The sequence below is a fragment of the Gambusia affinis genome, linkage group LG17 (genome assembly GCF_019740435.1).
Source record: "Gambusia affinis linkage group LG17, SWU_Gaff_1.0, whole genome shotgun sequence".
NCBI lineage: Eukaryota > Metazoa > Chordata > Actinopteri > Cyprinodontiformes > Poeciliidae > Gambusia > Gambusia affinis.
In genome coordinates, this window is record NC_057884.1 from 12,029,684 (window position 1) to 12,048,927 (window position 19,244).

Consider the following 19,244-nt stretch of genomic DNA (forward strand, 5'->3'; position numbering starts at 1 on the left):
ATTGAGGGTTGCTTTGTGTGTTTACCTTCATCTGTGATCAGAAGTGCTCAACAGTACAGTCTTTCACTTTTGCCTCTTCAATTCTGCCATTTACTTGCGCATTTCTTCAAACACACAAAGAAATTTAACAAAAGAAAAGGGCAAATGTGAGCAAATTCTTATATCCCTTGAACATTTTCGTCCTGTTGCACTCCCAAACCACAGTGTCTTTGTTCTGGGATTTTATCCAACAGAGCACCACAAAGTAGTGTGTAATTTAGAAATGGAAAGAAAAGGATGTACTATTTTCAAAACTTCTTACAACCCAAAAATCTGAGAAATGTAATATGCATTTGGATTCAGTCTTCTTTATGCTGATATGTCTAAATAAAGTTAATTGCAACCAGATGCCTTCAGAATTCACAGAAGAAGAAAACAGGATTTCAGCCGTTTGTAATCGATTGCACCATGATAAATTGTGAAAAAGCTCAGGAGGTATGAATGCTTTTAAAAGGCACAGCACACCACACTACTTGAATAATAAAAGAGATGAAAGAGTGCCTTTATAGATTATTTGATCAATTCCTTCCTTAAACAACGTGGTATAAATAGTTTAAATGGTAAATGTTAAATAGTAACGATACACTAAATCATTCCCGCAGTACTTCCAACAGTGGCTGTGAGCAATAAGAGAAGCAGTATGAGTTGCGTGCTATTTACTGTGGCTACTGTTTACTCCCTAAGGTATGAAATAAACTGCTGACGGCTGTATCAACTATAACAGATGACTTGAGATTTTATGTGTGTGTTTGTGTGTGATTCTGTTGGTGGCATCTCCCAAGAACGCAGGACGAATAAATCTAAAATAGGACAAAGGAAGTTGCTGCCATTTCTCTGTCTGTCTTTCTGTCTGACATCTGTCATACATCATGCTGCATTAGTTTGCCATGATGGGGGATTGGAGGAGTGCTGGTGAGGTTTTCTCAGCTCACTGTTTTGCAGGAACATCAAGAGGTCTCGTCGAACTTACAGTGTCGAACTCTGTCTCATTGCTGTTACTATGATCTAAAAATATAGGTTTGGCGTTTTATTGCAGTTTCTACAGCATATTTAAAGGAACAAACAACTCCAATGTGCAAGCCAAAGACAAAACAGAAGCAGTACAAGAGTAAAATGTAATTCTGAAACTGTTTTCACTCCTCAACCCAAGAGCTGATGCAACCACTCTTAGAGACTTACTCATACTCAAAGAGTTTCTCACTTCCATTTCTATTTATATATGTCACCTAATTGGACAGCCTGCATAATATTGGAAACTTTTCCATCTTCATTTTTCCACCTAAGGGACTGATTGCAGACCGTGCTCATTCTGTGTGGAAGTTCGGGGAGGGGGAAAAGGCTCCTTTAAAAGATTCATAAGCTCCTAATGAGGTTGTACAGCACATTTCAAATGATAAAATAGTGACAATGTGTGTTTGTGTCCATGGTAAGGTTTGGGTTTAGTGAAAATCTACTCTGTGAGAGAAGTAACCGGAAGGCAAGACACTAGACAGCTTATAGTCTTTCAACGTGAACTTTTTGTAATTTTTTTATTATTATTATTTGTTTATGGACAAGTTTCTTTGTTTCCTCACATTTTTGGTCGCAAGATAAACCATTTTAGAACTAAAGCTTTGAAGATTTTTGAGCCACTTAAAGCTGTGGCCTCTGTTTGTATCTTGCCATGTAAAACTACATCTTAAAAGAGTAAACATGAAGAAAACGGCACATTTTGAGAAATTCAACTCCTTAACACATCTATAAAGTGTTTAATGTAGTTAGATTTTTTTGTATAGTGAATGTGTATTGGGATAAAGAGTGTCTGGATGGATGGACGGACAGACAGATGGATGGATGGATGGATGGATGGATGGATGGATGGATGGATGGATGGATGGAATTATTTAGTTTCATAAATTTTTATGCACATAGTTTCATAGACCTTTTGCACATTTTCTCACAACATGACAAAGTGAGACAATGATTGCACACCACTACTTTGAACATGGAAGAAATCCAGATACTTGAGCAAGATATAAAGCAGATCTAACAAAATGTCCATCAGTTCAGGACTTTAACACAGTCCTGTAGTTTTTATATGGCATTAAATCTGAAAAAATCTTAACCACTCAAGAGTCATTTTCTCCGTTCTCTTTCATCTCAGAAGGCCAGCATGAGAGCTCTAACAGCAGATGGAAGAAAATCTGATTATTTTCATAACTTTAATCATCTGAACAGCTTAACAAATCCCAGTGTAAACAAACAAATTAATCACATTTGCATAAAATGTGCTACATTTCTAGATTTTTGCTTCTTCAAATCTTATTTGCTTGAACTAAAACAGCCACCTGAACATATGGGTTTATTTCACTATTGCAGTTGTGGAATAAATGTTAAAAATCTTTGTTGCATGTTTATAAGAAGAAGCTCTCTGAAAGACAGAGAAGACATTTTCATTAGTGCTTTCTGCTAATCCTCAAAGTTTTCCCTGTAATGTGATTTTAGTCTATTGCCCCTCTGGCTCACAGACAAAACAGGCTGTTAACATTAAATCTCACATTTTTCTCTTCTTCTTTTGCTTCAGAAAACAGATATAATCCTTCTCTTACCTCGGTCATGTGAATCAGGTAGAATCTCATCCCATCAGTATAATCTGGAAAACAACATGTTAATAAGGTTATGTTACAATTTTTTAAGGAATCTATTTTCTTAACAACCAGCTTTCCTCCGGTTCCCTTTTCACACACTTGTACATAAAGCAGCACTGTTGATTTCCAATTCTGACAGAATAGTTTTATTGATGGAAAGCTTTTACTGTGGGTCAGCCATATAGACATCCTTCCATAATTCACAGAAGAAGCGCTGTGGGAGACAAGCCTGTGGCTCTGGAGGCAAGATAAATGGTTTTAATCGAGTGACCATCCACACTTAGACCTACACTCACAATGTGCAGTGGTGATGTTTACTTCTGTGGATATATAAGAGCACTTATCCACGTTAAACACAGAAACAAGTACAAAAACATAAAAACAAGTGGAATATTTTATTCACACTTCATGGTAATTGTTTTCAATACCTGCCTAATCTGTTCTATTTTTTCACTGTCCCTACAGACAAACGTAAATCCAAACTATTTAATCATAGTCAAATTCATACTTCAATAGATATAAAGAATACAACAACAACAAAAAACAGAATATGAATGCTAACTAAATATACACAGGTTTAATTTGATCTGTCTTGGTTTAATTTTTAATGTTCTTTAAAAGTGCATCCAAACATCATTATAGTTACTCAGACAGCTTATATGTTTTTTCCCGGCTCTATTCTGTAGCTTAGGCTATTAAAACTGCTGCATTAGGATAAACATTTTTGCAGCTTTCTATTCAAGTGCCTGACAATGCACCATTCACTTTCACATCCAGTCATTGTAAAAATAAAAAAGAAAGGACACGCTCTTTCAATTGTAGTGTTTGAAGTATCTCGACATAGTAAAACTCATCTGGTCTTTTCCAGCTTCCAGAATTTTTTTAAATCGGCTTCAAATGTACAAAACTGTAAAACAAATGCCTCTGTGATTATCTATTGAACAAAAGGAAACCTAAAATTGAAAAGGAAAAATCTGGAAAGACCCAACAGCTCTACTCATACTCTAAAGCTAGAGTTAAATGGAGACCATTTCTCTGACAGCTGTAGCTTAGCCCAAACTGAGTCATGGAATAGCAGCAAATACACGACACAATACCTGGGAGAAAAACTTCAAAACAATTGATTTCAAAAATTTACTTGATTTCAAAATAGTAGAATGGCTGTGACTGAACTTAAAAAGTGTTTTGCACAAACAAAGATCTGCTACTGTAAACAAATTCAAGCAATGTTGTTAAGGATGGGCTAAACTTCCTCCACAACATTGTGAGACTGATAAGATCATTAAAAAAACAATTTTCTCAACTTAGGAATCCTGAAGGTGATTCTGTATGTTGCTGGGGCACGGGGCGTACTTATCTTTTTTGAACAGGGTTTTCCATTTGGGTTTTATCTTTGTTCAAATGATAATAAGACTATGGAAGCTTTAGTCTGTTTTCTGTAAAAAAAAATATATGTATATATATAGCTAAAGATACCAATACTTTTGAGCACCCAAGATAAATGTTTCAATGTGCTGAAACCTCTAGAATAAAAAGAGGTTGTCGTTAAAATGTGGCCTCATGAATGGATAGCAGTTATGGGGTGCTGTGGTGGCACAGGAGTAAAACCACAACCCATGTATGGAGATCTTAGTCATCGACGCGGCCAACAGAGGGACGAATCCTGGCCAGAAGACCCCCACTGCATGTCTTTCCTGTCTGACCACTTGCAAATAAAGGTCAATATAGCCAATAAACTTTCATAAAATGAGTAGCAGTTAATCAATTACTTGGGACAATTTGGTATTATTTAACTGAAGTTTATTTTTATTAGAATTATTATTTTGTCATTACATATTACTTAAAGTTAAATTAAAGTAGCATTTTGTTCATTCATTAGTTCAAAAGAATATAAAACTAATGTTTTATATTCATTATTTAGGACAAATACACATTTATGAACTTTTTGAACATCCTGAATTTTGTTACAAGATAAAGGAATGTAACACAAGGACAAGATGTACATAGTATCAGTTCAACACTGACATTTTCTGCAAGTAACAGTAACTTTAACAGTAAAGTTTCCATTCCTAATTTTTTATACCTAACAGCAGAGGTCGCTGTTGGATAATTATCTGATTCCTAAAAACCAGCTGTCTCGCCAAAATAAAAGCACAAAATGATTAAATACTGACTTTAAACCTGCATAGAATCGGTAGTGGTTTTATTTAACATTCCACCCCTTTTTCTATAAAGTTACAAAAATAATTATTTAATATTTGAAAACATTTTTACATAGTTCTATGGCAGTGATTTTTTTTACTAGTTCACTACCAAGGATCATAATGTTTTAATAACTTTGAAAATTAAAGTATAGTCTAGAAACAAACATTTTACTAAGGTAGGTTTCTGAAGCTAATTAATTTAGTATAGTTCTCTACAGTTTATTTAACTTATTCTGATTAGAAAGAACTTTGGATGTCTTTCTTTCTCTGCTTACTTTTTTTTACTCCTTCCTTATAAAGACATTCTTTATAAGGAAGGCTTTTTTTTACAACTGGATCATTCATAAAATGATGACTGGCTGACTGGCTACATACTTTAGCACAAGATTGAAGAATAAAGGAGGAATATATTGTGCTAGATTGTAAAGACAATGCTTGGACTACAACTTTTTTTTCTTTGCTTTTGTCTTTTATACTACTTTTGTTGTTTCCCACGCTCCTCCGGCTAGTATTGGGGTAATGGGAACACAGGAAAGCCCCTGTATTGAACTCGTCCTGTGTCATTACATGCACATACACAGACAAGTCCAACACGCCCTCACTGAAACAAACACAATCCCCCGGCGCCTCCTTCCTGAGTGACGCTGCTGAAGTGAAATAACAATGACAGGCTGCAGGGTGGAGGAGAATATCTGTAACTGTGTGTGTATCCCCTCATAAAGCATACACACAGACCCTTTTGGATCCTTAGTCTGGTGACTTTTGATTGATAGGCTGCTGCAGGGAGGTCAGAAGTGGCTGAGAGGAGATCAGCAGTGTCCAGAAAGGACAAAGCAACTTATAAAAGATGTTTTATATTATGAATATAAAAAGTACTCCATTCTCCATTGAGCATGCTAATCTAGTCCTGCAACTGAGAACCCAGTCAGTGTTTTGAGGTTTCTGGTGATCATAATTAGTACTCAATTACAAACCTGGCTACACACATGCTCAATTCTCGCTCAAGAAGCTTCTAAGTATCATATTAGTTGCAAGCAATGCAACTTCACCAAAACTATTAGAACAGCCAATCATTTCATAAGTAAAAATTGATTATCTTTATCTTCATGTCTCTTGAAATGTAACTTCTTAATAATACATTTAAGGTCTCACAGAGAGCTTGACCACATCCTTTTTAGAAAGCTGGGTTCAATTTCATTATTTTACCTGCAGACCTGAATGCCACCACACCTCTAAATCAAGAACGTAAACAGAACCTGTCTGAAAACAGGGAAAAGCCTAAACAATCTCAAAAACCAACATATTCGGCCTCATTGTAAAAGAAAATACAATAACAGATGAGAAACAGATTGACTGATGTCTATTAGACTGGAAAGAGCTGCTCAGTTTTCCCTATGGCTTTGGGACTCAGGGAACCACAGGTGGCTAACAAATGGAGAGAACATGGAAAAGGTAGGAACTCTCCCAGGATTGGCAACTCATTTAGGAGGGTACACAAGAGCCCAGATCGTAATTTAAATCACTGGAGGTCTCACTTGCCAGAGTTATGTGGACAAAATTGTTGGTAATTCAAATTAACATATGTGTACTTGATTCAACAATCAAAAAAAGACAGAAAAATCTTTTTTTTCAGCCCCAAGAACAAAATTACTGCTTGCCCAAAAACATGTTGATGACTCCCAAGACTTTATGAAAAGATTGTGAATTGATAAAAAGAAAAAAAAAAGAAAAAAAGGTTTTGGAAGCAGTGCATGCTATTACCTTATCTATAAATGTAAGTCATTGCAACTTAAATCAAATGCTGGATGTCAGTTGTTGCTGCCAACTGTGGCATAACCAGTTAAGTTTTAAGGGTGATTACTTTTTTGGTACTTTTCTCCCTTACTAAAATAAATTACCAGTTGAAAGCAGTTGTTTAATCTTTATATTGTATCTACGGCTGATAGTAAAGTTTATTTGATTATCTGAAACATTCAAAAGAGATTAAAAACGGGCAAAAAGCAGATGAAATCTGCATTTTTGCAGATACTAGTAAGTTATCTATTTCTTAAAAACCAAGGTGAAACTCTCCGTTGGTACCCTCTAATTGCTTTTGTTCACCACAACCATCACTGATGTTTCCATGTAAATGATTTCAAAGCCACAGTTTGCTTTTGCAGAAAGTGTCTTTTCTACACCTCACCCACCCCACACTGATTTGCTAAGACTTTCCACTCAGTTAAACCCAACTCACATTTATGAATCACAGAATTGAAACACTGCTGAAGTTGTTGTGTAATGATTAATATCCAGCTGTGCCTACTTATTATCTGAACTTGACATTGGCTGTAGCAAGTTTCTAAACAATGCTGTGATCAGATTTCAGGTTTCTCTGTCTAAGTGTGCCCGTTGCGTCTTGACTCTGGGCCTTTCATGCCTCTGCCCTCTGTTTCCGCACACTACTCAAAAACACAGATGTTTACAGCATGCCATATTTGTTTTATTTGCTCAGTTACTGTGTGACCCTGATGGGCTTGATATTGCCTGCATTAGGCCTGAAAAGTCAGTCGTTTACGTCAAAGTGAAATAAGAAGAAAAAGAAACAGGAAATTTGGCACTTGTTCAAATACACTTCAGTAACACTCAACTGAAAATATCTCGACAACCACAGTACCGTATGTTTATTTCTGTTTGTGCAGTTTTTGGTTCCTTTTCTTATTCAGTGTTGAATTGTGGAAGGTTAAACAAGGTTTAACTCTTGGGGGATATGAATACTTCAGTTTTGTTCCATTTTTTTTAATCTTGCATGTGATCACAAAATATCTGAATCTTACAGGGGTATTGAGGCAAACTTACCATCCTGCAGACGGAGGTGTCTGAGGTACAGGGGACTCTGCAGGACATTACATCTTCCTGGTTCATTTTCTCTCGTTATGAGCAACAGATCATTGTAGACGAACACTGTGACCTACAAGAAAACAGGGGTGGAGAGAAAGACAATTACAAAGACAGAAACAGGAAATTGAAAGGAAGTAAATGAAGCCAGAGGATTGGTGAGTGGGAGTGGCAGAAGAAAAGGTGATGATACTTGTAGATTATTTTGTAGCTGCTGTGGCTTACACCTTTCAAACTTGTGATCCAGTAGACGCCTTACTGACTGATCTTGCATTATGTCCACACAAAGAAGCAAATGATAGACTTATTAAAGTAAAGTTTGTAGATGCATTAAGATTAACAAAAGCAAGACATTTTGACCAATTTGGTTAACGTGACACTAAAAAGGCCTAAAATTTATTAGTAGGTGGTTCAATGCAACGTGAAGCAAATATATACAGTAGAAAATGATCAGTTTAAATGTTCAAAATTTCAACTAAATGCTTTTGCAATTGTTGCTTCTTCTTAAGGGTGTGAGAAAGCAGGCATTTTAGCTGTTGGCTAAGTGTATAAAGTGTGTGGGCATGCAGGCGTGTGTGTGTGCGTAGGTGTGTATGTGTGAGACAGAGAGATCATTTCAGTCTGAAAGTGTAAAAATTTGAGTGGGTGGAAGATAATCCGAGAGTGACCTAACTGTTTTCACACTGTGAAATGAACACTTTGACATTGCACCTGATGTAACAAACACAAATAAAATACATATGTAGTTTCTAAATGATCTCCGAAGTTTCGCCGTTGGTTCTGTGAGTTTCCATTTTATGCTTTCTTTGGATTCCAATTTATTTCTTTATTAATAATAAAAGTTCTTTGAGAAGTAAAAAGTGAAAATTGGAAATGAAGAACAAAATGCCTGAGCAAAATAAAATTGGCAAATAAAAGTTTGTACTCTTAGGTACATGAGACAGTTTTGACCATACTCTGAAAATTATTACATCGCTTGATACAAAAACAAGAGCGAATGGCAAAAGTTTTCTGCCACACGGGGAGATTCCAGCTCACAATAGCATGCAGCAGCCAAATGAGGTTTAACATTTTCCAACTTTAATGTGTCATGTCGCTAGTCCGTGTGTTCACGTCTATGTGTATAAGCTCCAAATTTTACATGCACAATTTTCGCTGGTTGTTTGCTCTGCAGGCAAATGACCAGCTAAATAACATGCATGTTGTTTTATCATGCAAGTTCCATAGGAGCTGGATGGAGAAGGGGTAACGTCACGCCCGTAGAGTGGAAAAATAAGAAAACACAAGTTCAGAAAAGAATGTTTTGTGTTCCAAGAGAAGCTACCACAAATATCTGCAAGTGTTTTGATTTAATACTACGTATGTTAGCTACAATTTAAAATACTTAAGTATAGTGAAAAAGAAACATATTCTCGATGACTGAAATGTATGGGGTTGAAACTGATTGGTTATAGGTATGTAATAGAAGTAGGAACTAAATAAATGATAATCCAACAGCAGAACCTTTAGTTATGTAGTCCATTCAATGTATTTCCTATTTCAATAATAAAAACCCAAATTAACCTTCAGGTTTTGTTTAGTTTTTTTTGTTTTGTTTTTTTAAATAAATCTTCAACCTATGCCATCAAAGAATTGCTATCATCCAGCCAAATACCATTGTTTGGAGAATATCCCTTAATTTATTCATGATATCTCCCCTGGGTAAAAGTCACAACATTATCTACAATATGGAAGTTATTAATTAAAGACATCTTGGATTTGATTTTATTAAATTTGAAAAAACAACTTTAAATGGAATTTCAAGCTTCTCAGCAGGGCCATCAAAGTTGAGCCATTTGCGTAAAGCACAGACTCTTCTGCATAATGGTGAATCTTAGCAAAGCAAATATTCTGAAAGATTTAAATAAAATGAAGAACACATTTAAATAAATGTCCTCGTCAAGCAAACAATGACAAGTTTAAAAAGTGAGTACTTTTTATTATAGATTTTTTGGATCAAATATGTAATTGACAGCATAATTATTGCAGTTTTACTCTTGCATTCTTCTGTTTCATAAATACTCTCAATAATAAAAAATACATAAATACCAGCTAATTCTCTTCTCCAATGCCATACACAAAAACCTTGCATAGGCAACAATTTGTGTGAACAGTTGTCCCCATACACATAAACTCACTCAACTCTCATAAAGCTGCAAAAACAGACACAGAGCACAGAACAGCTTGTTTAAAGAAGCAGAGTGGAGAGAAACTCCCTCATCACAAACATTGGCAGCAAAATATTTGTTTTATAACCCCAACGAGAATCTACTGTACTGCATACCAGAGATCACGTGTACTTTACAAAAATGTGAATGATTCTGTTTTTTAAGTCATTGTGAACTTTATTTATCAGCAAGAAGAGCACAGAGACATGCAGTAAAAGGGTCATGGCAGAGAATCGATCCGGAGACAACTGTACTGAGGACTGTAGCCTCTGCTTATGGTATGACTCCTCTACCACTGAGCTATCTGGCTCCCAAAATACTTTAATAAAAAGAAAAGACACCTTTTGCAGACCAGCCTACATTGACCTTACTTTACCTGGACATTTTAAATAGTAAAAGTTGAGGCAACCATGCATTTTTTTCATCAGAGTTTTTGTAAGCAGAAAGACTTTATGTGGGAACTGTGGACACAATTAAAGCTTTGACTACAGAATTGCAACAAAACATGGGTCACAGATTTTTCTGCCCGATTACCCACAGTCCACTGGCCAAAATGTATTACTTTTATTGCACACTGACATGAAAAAACAGAATAGCACAGAATGATATTCATATACTTCAAGCAACTGATGCATAAAGAGCAATTTACATTTCTTGTGGCAGAAATGATTATCCTATTTTTCATACAGATGAATGCAGGTTATTCTATAAAAATGTTTTGCTTTTTTCACTACATAAATTCTTCTGAATCATATTTGTGGATATCTGTTGGACTCAAAGATGTGATAGTTCAGCATACATTTGATCAAAATAAAAGTATAAAGGAAGCTCTCTACTGCCTACTGACCTCTTGTGCAAATGCTCCACATCTTTTTGGCGGATTCAAAAATGCATGCAAAACCACTCTAATATTGTAAAAAATGTATTTTAGTGGAATAGAGAAAAACTTTCGGTTTTCCTCCCAGGTGGTTCTGTCCAGTACAGAAACATTTAACAAGTGCCACCAAATCTAATTTAATTTTCTGGAAATTAAATAAACACCTTCAAACCATCAGGTTACTTCCAGAAAAACATGAGTGATTGAGAAACATGTGGTAAAACAATTTCCTTGCTAGCCAAAGTCAGAAATAGTATTACGTCCTGATGCATTTTTTGCATGCAACAGGGAAGCACCGAAATAAGTGAATACTGTTACCGGCCAAGTGATATATTCTACTTTGAGGTTTAGATAGCATTCCATGTAAACCGCTTCAAAACATTACTCATTTTTGCATTGCTAAAAAGGATTGCGATAACTATTCTTGCATATATTTACATTTCACCCAGACAAACGTGCACTCATTCCAGCATCCATTTCAGTGTGACTCACCTTTAAAGAGTGGTGTTTGCTCTCATGTAGAATCATCTCTTCGGACACAATGAGTGTTCGGCTGCACAGATCCAGAGGCTGGTTGCAGGAGAAAATCATTTTAGCAAAAATTCTTCAGCATATTAGCAATATGCAGAGCAATTATCAAATCCTATGAAGCATTAAACCGTCATCACTGGTATACTCATGAGCGTATAAGGGATTTGCTAAGAAACAAGTACAATTGCATGTAACGGATAATAAAAAATTTACAATACCAAGTCCATTATAATTCCTTAATCCAACTGATATGGTCAATCTCAAAGAGCCAGTATTATGTTTTGTGACTAACAACTGCACAACTGAAAGTTACTCTACTGAGAATCAAAATGAGTCATGACACAGAAGCAAAATGTGTGGTGACAAAAGACCGACACAAAAAATGCACAAGTGCCACAACGTGGGAGGAGGGGGACTTCCTCTGAAGTCCAGGGTGTGAAAAGGGCCCGTGTCAATGTCTGTGTACATTTTCAAAGATATAAAATTTCAGGGGGATTCTTGATAGAAAAACCAATTGTAGTAAGAACAGTTTTCTGACATTGTGGCCATATTTCAAAATTTTGTCTTTGATATTCAGAGCAGAGTGTGTTTTACATGCAGAACTAATTTAGTAACAAAACATGACTTCACTACAGTTCCATCTGCTTCCTACTTTTTGACTTTAGAGTTTTCACTCTAGCTCTAAAGTGCAGTAGAACATATTTTATCCACAATGATTCAGGTGAAAAGTTGAAAAAAATCCAAAGCCAATTCTAACATCAACCATATACTTATTTCTTTGGCAACTGTAAGTTTATTATCCCGTATGATCACTTTTAACAATGATCTCCAGTCTCTTTATACAACTGCTGTAGCCTTAAGACTAAAATTGTATTTAAAACTCATGTCTTGCATAATGCCGTATGAAAATAGCAAACTCATGACTCAAAAAGTATAGTTAAATTAAAAAGGCCAAAAATATATATTAGTCACAAATTTTAAATATACTTCCTCTGCTGGTGTCCATAAAGACCATTGGCACATTTAAAGAAAAATAAAAGAGAGAGACGGTTGAAAGACTGAAAACACCATCTCAACACTAAAGCATAGGAGTTGCAGCTACATGTTGTGGGTGTGTTTTGCTGCAGATACAAAAAACAGATACACTTAAAAAAAAACAAATAAATAGCAAAATGAGGAAGGGACATTATGTGGAACTACTAAAGCATTTCAAGACATCAACCAGGAAATGAGCTTGGGTAAAAAAGGTTTTTCCAAATGAACAATAACTGTGAGTATACAGTTGAATAAGTTAAAAGGGGTTTAAGGAAAACAAATTCAACTCTGTCTACTCATATTAGTGGAAAATGGATGGACAGAGCTGGAAAGGTGTATGCAAGCAATGCAACACCCGATCTCTAATCAGTAACAAGGAGTTTTGTCATGAGGACTTAGCCAAAATGAAAGCAAACTACTATAAGAACCTTGTGGAAGGATATCCACAATTATTGGTCATATTGTTTGAAGATATTGCTCACAAACATTATTAAAATGTGTCTTCAGAATTTGAAGAAATATGTATTTTTTTAATCTCTAAAAGATTTCCTCACTCAATATTACCAAACAAAAATAAACTCAGCAAAACTAAGTGACTTGAAAATAAAAAAAATTGTCTGACTGAATGTGAAACAGTGGAAAACAGGGTTACAGCTGTTGGTTTAAAAAACAATCTGTTGTTAAAAGCCTGACAAGGAACAAGAATGAGATGGAAAATACTACCATAGTAAAATTCAATTTATCAGCATAGCAAAATATGTAAATTTAAGACAAGCTGTGTCAAAACTCACAACTAAAACATTAAAGTATATAAGACTGACTAACCTGAACAAATATGGGAAAGATGAGGATTTTCGGTGCGACTTTGACATATCCATAATTGGCGTGTGGAGTATGTGAGCGGACAATCGTACAGTTCTGGTAGTTAGCAAAATTGGCATTTTGTTGTTGATAGTTAGCTAGACCGACAGTGGGGGAGGTGGACGACCCTTTCGACACCTTGGAGTTGTTGGATCGCCGCAGGAAGCCAGTACGGCTGGAGAAGCCTCCGCCACCATTGCCACCACCACTGGTAACACCCCCAGAAAAAGCATTACTACCACCAGCACTGCTCTGAGGCTGTGGACCAGTAGTCTGCCGTGTGGAGTACAATCTGTCGTAACCTGAAGCTAAGAAACACATCAAAACACAAAGTCATCAAATTTTTTGATTTTCTACTAAACCAATGCAAGAAAACAGTCAAGTCCAAGAACATTGTAAGTTTAGGAGATTTGGAAAAAACAATAAAGTGTGAAGGTTTTGATTCAAAGTAATAAAGAAAGCATAATTTAGAGTGCATGTCCTACCTAATGTACCCTGGTTGTCGGTATACACAGGCCTCAGTATCTGAAAGCAAGCAGGATGAAATAACACTGAGATTGTTTGTATCAGCAAATCTATGAGTTACAATCAATAAAATTAAAAGATTTTTTTCAAAAAGTCTAAGCTAATGTATGGCACAGGGTATGCTAATTGTAATTAGCTAAACATTTTCACACTAATTGGCTGTAAGAGTTTCTAATTTCTTCTAGCAACTATTGATGCTGTTGACTCAGGTTGCTGAGTTGTGCATTTACACAATTATCAGCTGTTTGGTGTGAAAGATAATGTGCAGCAGGATCATCCACCTAATCAGTCAGGCATTGCTGGTCTCATTGTTATGCAGTAGAGGAAGTCAGAACCAGATATACTAATCAGATTTATGTGGAAGTTAAAGTAACATTTGGGAAGCATCGCAACATTTTAAGATATTTCATTACTGTAAAAGTACAATGCAACAGAAGAGTTGTTGTGCACTTTCAAAGGATTTTTGTGAACTATAATACTTTGTTCATTTGAGATGCCATAAACATGACCCATTTCCAAAGGGCCTTAATTATTTTTAGCCTGTCTAAACCCAACAAAGCTCTGCTTCCCTTTTGTGCAGAGACTGATTTTTAAGCTGTCTGAAGAGAAAGGTTTACTCAGAATGATAGAATGTTGCTTTTTTTTCTCTGGCTATGCGTTTTTTTTCAATAAGCTAGTCTGTTATTTCTGTGAGTCTATCTGCTTTATCTCCTAACATCCAACTGTTCTTATGACTCAGACGGTAACACTCATTTTTGTCCTTCTAATGAACCTTAACCTGGAAAGCACAGATACAGAAAAGTGCAAGAGAAATATTTTTAGCACAACACACAGACAGCTTCAAGTGACAGGCATAAAAGTAAGGACAAAAGAAAAGGATGAGTTAGTTAGACAGATTATATATAATTTGAACTCTTTTAAGAGATTTGCTTAATGAAAACAGCATTATATGAGCAGAGATGCAAATTTTACTTAAACAGGAACTGCAGCAGCATTTTAAACAGATCCTGAATATTTTGATTCAACATGTTTGTTAGTATTGTGTTAGCTGAGGAATTCAGATCAGCCTTTTTGATTCATTTGATTCGCTTTATTTCATTTTTTACGATTGAAACTTTACTTTGAATACAAAGGAGTATGTTCTGTATAAAATATAACTGACATGTCATGTTGTGAATGCACATGCATGTTACAGAAAGTATGTAGCCTAACTGATTTCATTATATATACCTCAAAGAAATATTTTTGAGGATTTTCTAAATTAAAATTAAAGGTGTGTATATGCAATTAATGACACAAAGATAATGCATCTGGATGATATCTGTAGATAAATTATGCACAAAAGCATTATTTTCGAAAATGAAAATAATTACTGGTTGGTAGAAATGTAACAAAACAAATAACACAAAAACTTGGTTATACTGCGTTATTAAAATCTATCTTTATAAGTCACTAAGAAAATGATCTATTTGTGCAACATGAAATGTGTTGAAAACATGCATAAATCACTGAAACAGCATTAATCCACAGGACACGGACACACTGAACAGACAATCAATCTATCTATCAGCACCAGGGATGTAAGGTAAGGAAACATATCTAGGTTGTGCCACCAAATGACCGTAATGAGGATGAGGAGGACGAAGAAGATGATAAAGATGCAGCCCTCCACCAGTCTGTGGTACCTGGCTTCCCGGGTTGATGGGTGCCAGGATGATGTAATTGTCCCCATTGGATGCCTTCACCCTGGTTCCCTTTAATGTGGCGGTTGGAGGATGATGGAGGAGACGGGGTTTACCATCCAGCTCTTCAGCCGATCCCATGTGGGCTCCCCAAGCCAGCGTCCCTCTGCTCCCACCGACACTGTTTCCAGTTTCAGAGCCATTCACCAGCAGCCTGCGGGCTGTAGTAGGTCGGTGGTGCGCTGGGAGAGGCGGCACAGCTGGTGGAGCTTTGCTTGGGCCAACATCTGGTGCGCGCCTGCGGGTGGGTGGGGAGGGAGCGTCGTAGTTTGAGGTTGAGGGTTTGTAAGAAGGTCGGTGGATGAGGCCTTCAAAACTAGGTTTAGCTGAGGGACCGGTGCGCCATACCACCACTGTAATTTCATTGGCACTGTTTCTACAACAGACAGAAAAAAAATACAGAAAATCATATCTAACTTTGTGTGAAAGAATAGATTAAAATGTTGTTTAAATGGAGACAGGGCAGTAAAGAAGTAAGCTAAAAACACACAAAAAAAATTATTTTGACTTAAAACTAGTCCACTCAATAAGTAATGAGCCACCAGCTACTTATTATGGTCTCCAAATTAAACTGGTCAAAAACCTGTACTGTATCACATTTATTTCAGTTTGTTAAAAGAGAAAATGTAATTGGAAGACTTACTTCCAGAAACTAGTGTTGGTAGAAGCATTGGATATGGCTCTAAAAATGCACAGTAAATAAAGTATGTGAACTGGTCTCCTATGTTCTGGTTACCTTATTGCATGGGCCAAATCCACACATTTCCACTGTTCCACTGGCTGACCATTTAACTGCAGGAGTGTGTCCAGCTGCTGCAGACCAGCCTGGTCCGCTGGACCCCCTGAAAGAGAAAAAGGAGAGTTGAAATCATGAAACACAGATACGACATGAGCCTGTCTCTGTTTTACTATTATAGTTTCTCTGATAGAGAAGGAATTAAGGATTGCTTAGACACAACATTTATGTTTTGAATGTGTTCAGAAAAAGTTATCTCCTGTTGCATGCCTGTCATATTAAGGAATATATCACAACGGAGGGCAGATGCCTTCTGGAGTGGTCTGATAAGTTAGACAGGCTTCTGATTAAATACAACACAGTGCAATCAGAATAATATATTATTTGTATATTTGATATCTATGTGACAGTAAATTCTGGATGGCCTAAACTGTAACCTGTGGCTAGTTTTCTCATGATCCTCCTGTCATGTCAGAGATATGCAACAATTAAGCCCCAAATTATTCATATGACATGCAGATTTAGATAAAATATTATTTTAACCCAATTAAGATATGAGGAAGGAAACCAAACTGGTATCTTTCAAAATGTAATAAAACTATGAAAAGGGGGGGATCAGTTTGGAAAAGAAAAACAAATATCTGTTTATATTTAACATTATTTTTAAAAAGTCTATATTGGCATTACATAAATATATATATACATATATATATTTTTTTATTATTATTATTTATTTATTTATTTTACTCTAGCTCTACATCTTTGAGAAAGAAAGGCCCCTTTGCCATCACCTTAACCTTTGCTCCCTTCAAGGATTCTTGATTAGATTCAAGGGAGGACTCTGGCTGTGCCACTCTAAAAAGTTTATGCCACAGTCAGAAGAAATATGTATAAAGTCAAGAGACCACTTTCAACCCTATTTCTGCCTCGAAAGCATAACTCCAAAAAAAGAGACACAAATCGGAGGTTAATGTGAAACAAGAGAAACTTTCATCCTAACGCATATGTCGTAGTTAATCTCACAAGTAACGTAAAAATAAAATCTGATTTTTAATATTTGGCTTAATCAATAAAATATAATTATTCTGAAAACTGACAGAAGCGACAAGAAATTTTGGCAAATATAAACATTTTATAGCCCAGACTGGAGATTGACTGCTGTCTTTTATAAACACTGACATGAGCACACAAAACTTGCCTGGATCAACAGCCTGCACCCTCACAGGGGAATCTGAGCAGATGGTGAATCCATATCCATCCTTCCCTCGAAGGATGGTCACCTGCAAAACACACACACAAAAAAGCACACACACACAGACAAACTTAGTCATTTTGTGCCACAATGATTGGCTCTCTTTACCACCCTCATTGCTCAAGGATTCAAAAAATAATAATAATCAGCTTCCTTCCTACAGGATGATTAAGTAGATTTGTTTTCTGCTACTATTTCCTATTAAAACTGTCCTGACAGCAGATTCCTAGTGAACACAATTAGCTGAGTGCGAAAGAAAAACAGTTCCAGAGTAGAAAGAAAATTGCTCTGTATCCAACAGTTGGAAAGGAAAGAAAAACAAAGTGTTTTTTGTACAGTAGTTGTTATTAATATTCTGAACTTAGAGTTTAAAAAAGAAAAAACAAAAATAAAAGTTTATTCTGGGAAATTCCAGATGTTAAAATATTTAAAGAAGCTGTATAATTGTATTTATATCAACACATAGCCAAATTGTTCTTTCTTAATGTAAAGAGTGCATATAGATCATAGTTTTTCTGCACATGCTGCTCCACTTAAGGCAATGAATATTTAATCTGTTACAACAGCAATATGACTTGGAGTGCAGCAGAACATTTTTTACTGCCTAATGAGGTTGTTTGAGTTTTTATAGTCACTTCTAAATTCTTTATTTGTTTGAAAATGATTAAATTTTTCTAAAATATGTACCTCAACAGCTTTAATCTGCCTTTAAAAGTTAGAAAACAGGCCTACTGACAGATGAGGATGTAGTAGCATAATTAAACCAATCTCAATGTTCTTTAAAAATAAAAATATCCCCCCCCCCCACACACACACACACTAAAAATCTCACATTTATTGTATCCAGAGCAGCAGATACAAAACGACAGCTCGGATGACTCCAACCCATTATCTCTCTTTCCCTTGCATTGTCAAACAACTCATATATGTCTGAGCCAAAGTAAACACAATTCCATCCAAAACATTTCACTTTCCATCCGATGAAAGCCATGGACATGAAACTCACAGACATCCACAGTTTTTCTTTGCTTTTTTCTAAAGTAAGCTGGCATGTGCATGCTCAGTCTGCCTATGAGCTGGACGCAGCAGCTAGGAGAAATTTGGTGATTATTCTGAAGCCCAAAGCTCATGATGACCCTAAAATGTCGGGTAAAATTGTAGGTTTTCATAGCCCACTGATTTTATCTGCCCTGAATACTGGTTCTTTTGACATCTTACAGCAAGCTTCAGTCTGCTGAATAAGGCTCTGTTTTAGACTGTCGCTACACTTAACCAGTTTGAAAAAACTATTCAGATACAATCGGATGACTCATTTGCCTGCAATAAAAATTTACTTCTGGTCATCACCTGTTATTGTGTACACACTTAGTCACCACACTTAGTGTGTGTTTAATTTGTCGTTTTAGTCCTGGACTTTCCTCCCTGAATAGCTGAGATCACCACAGATTAATCAAAGCTTTACCATAAGAACAACCATTTTTTGTGTACTTAGAAAAGACAAAGCATCTCGGTGCAATCTTTCTCTTCCAAGGAAGAAAAGAAAGGCAGATACTGGTACACAAATGACTGGCTCAGATAAATAAAAAGTAACAATTTTGTGCGCTTCACAAATAGGAATAAGAAGAGAATATGAGAACTTAATTCAAGGTGGGGAAAAAATGAAATAATGAATCTTCTTCCTAAAAGAAGCCATAAAAAAAATACCATCATAATTCTTTTTAACTTCACATCTTT

At 35.9% G+C, this 19,244-nt stretch overlaps 1 protein-coding gene across 7 annotated transcripts in view; it reads right to left on the reverse strand.

Annotated features, from left to right (window-relative positions):
• Positions 1-19,244, reverse strand: part of rgs3a (regulator of G protein signaling 3a) — a 133,806-nt gene that overhangs the window by 68,642 nt on the left and 45,920 nt on the right. For 6 of the 7 annotated variants that reach the window (XM_044096091.1, XM_044096093.1, XM_044096094.1 and 3 more), the window contains 8 exons: positions 17,457-17,538; positions 16,259-16,364; positions 15,466-15,898; positions 13,741-13,780; positions 13,220-13,563; positions 11,321-11,398; positions 7,706-7,817; positions 2,628-2,671 (listed from right to left, as the gene is read on the reverse strand). In XM_044096091.1, coding sequence (XP_043952026.1) covers positions 2,628-2,671; positions 7,706-7,817; positions 11,321-11,398; positions 13,220-13,563; positions 13,741-13,780; positions 15,466-15,898; positions 16,259-16,364; positions 17,457-17,538 — 1,239 coding nt within the window. Of the gene's footprint in view, positions 1-2,627; positions 2,672-7,705; positions 7,818-11,320; positions 11,399-11,577; positions 11,681-13,219; positions 13,564-13,740; positions 13,781-15,465; positions 15,899-16,258; positions 16,365-17,456; positions 17,539-19,244 lie in introns of those variants that run through there. The other variant, XM_044096098.1, reaches the window with a different exon arrangement.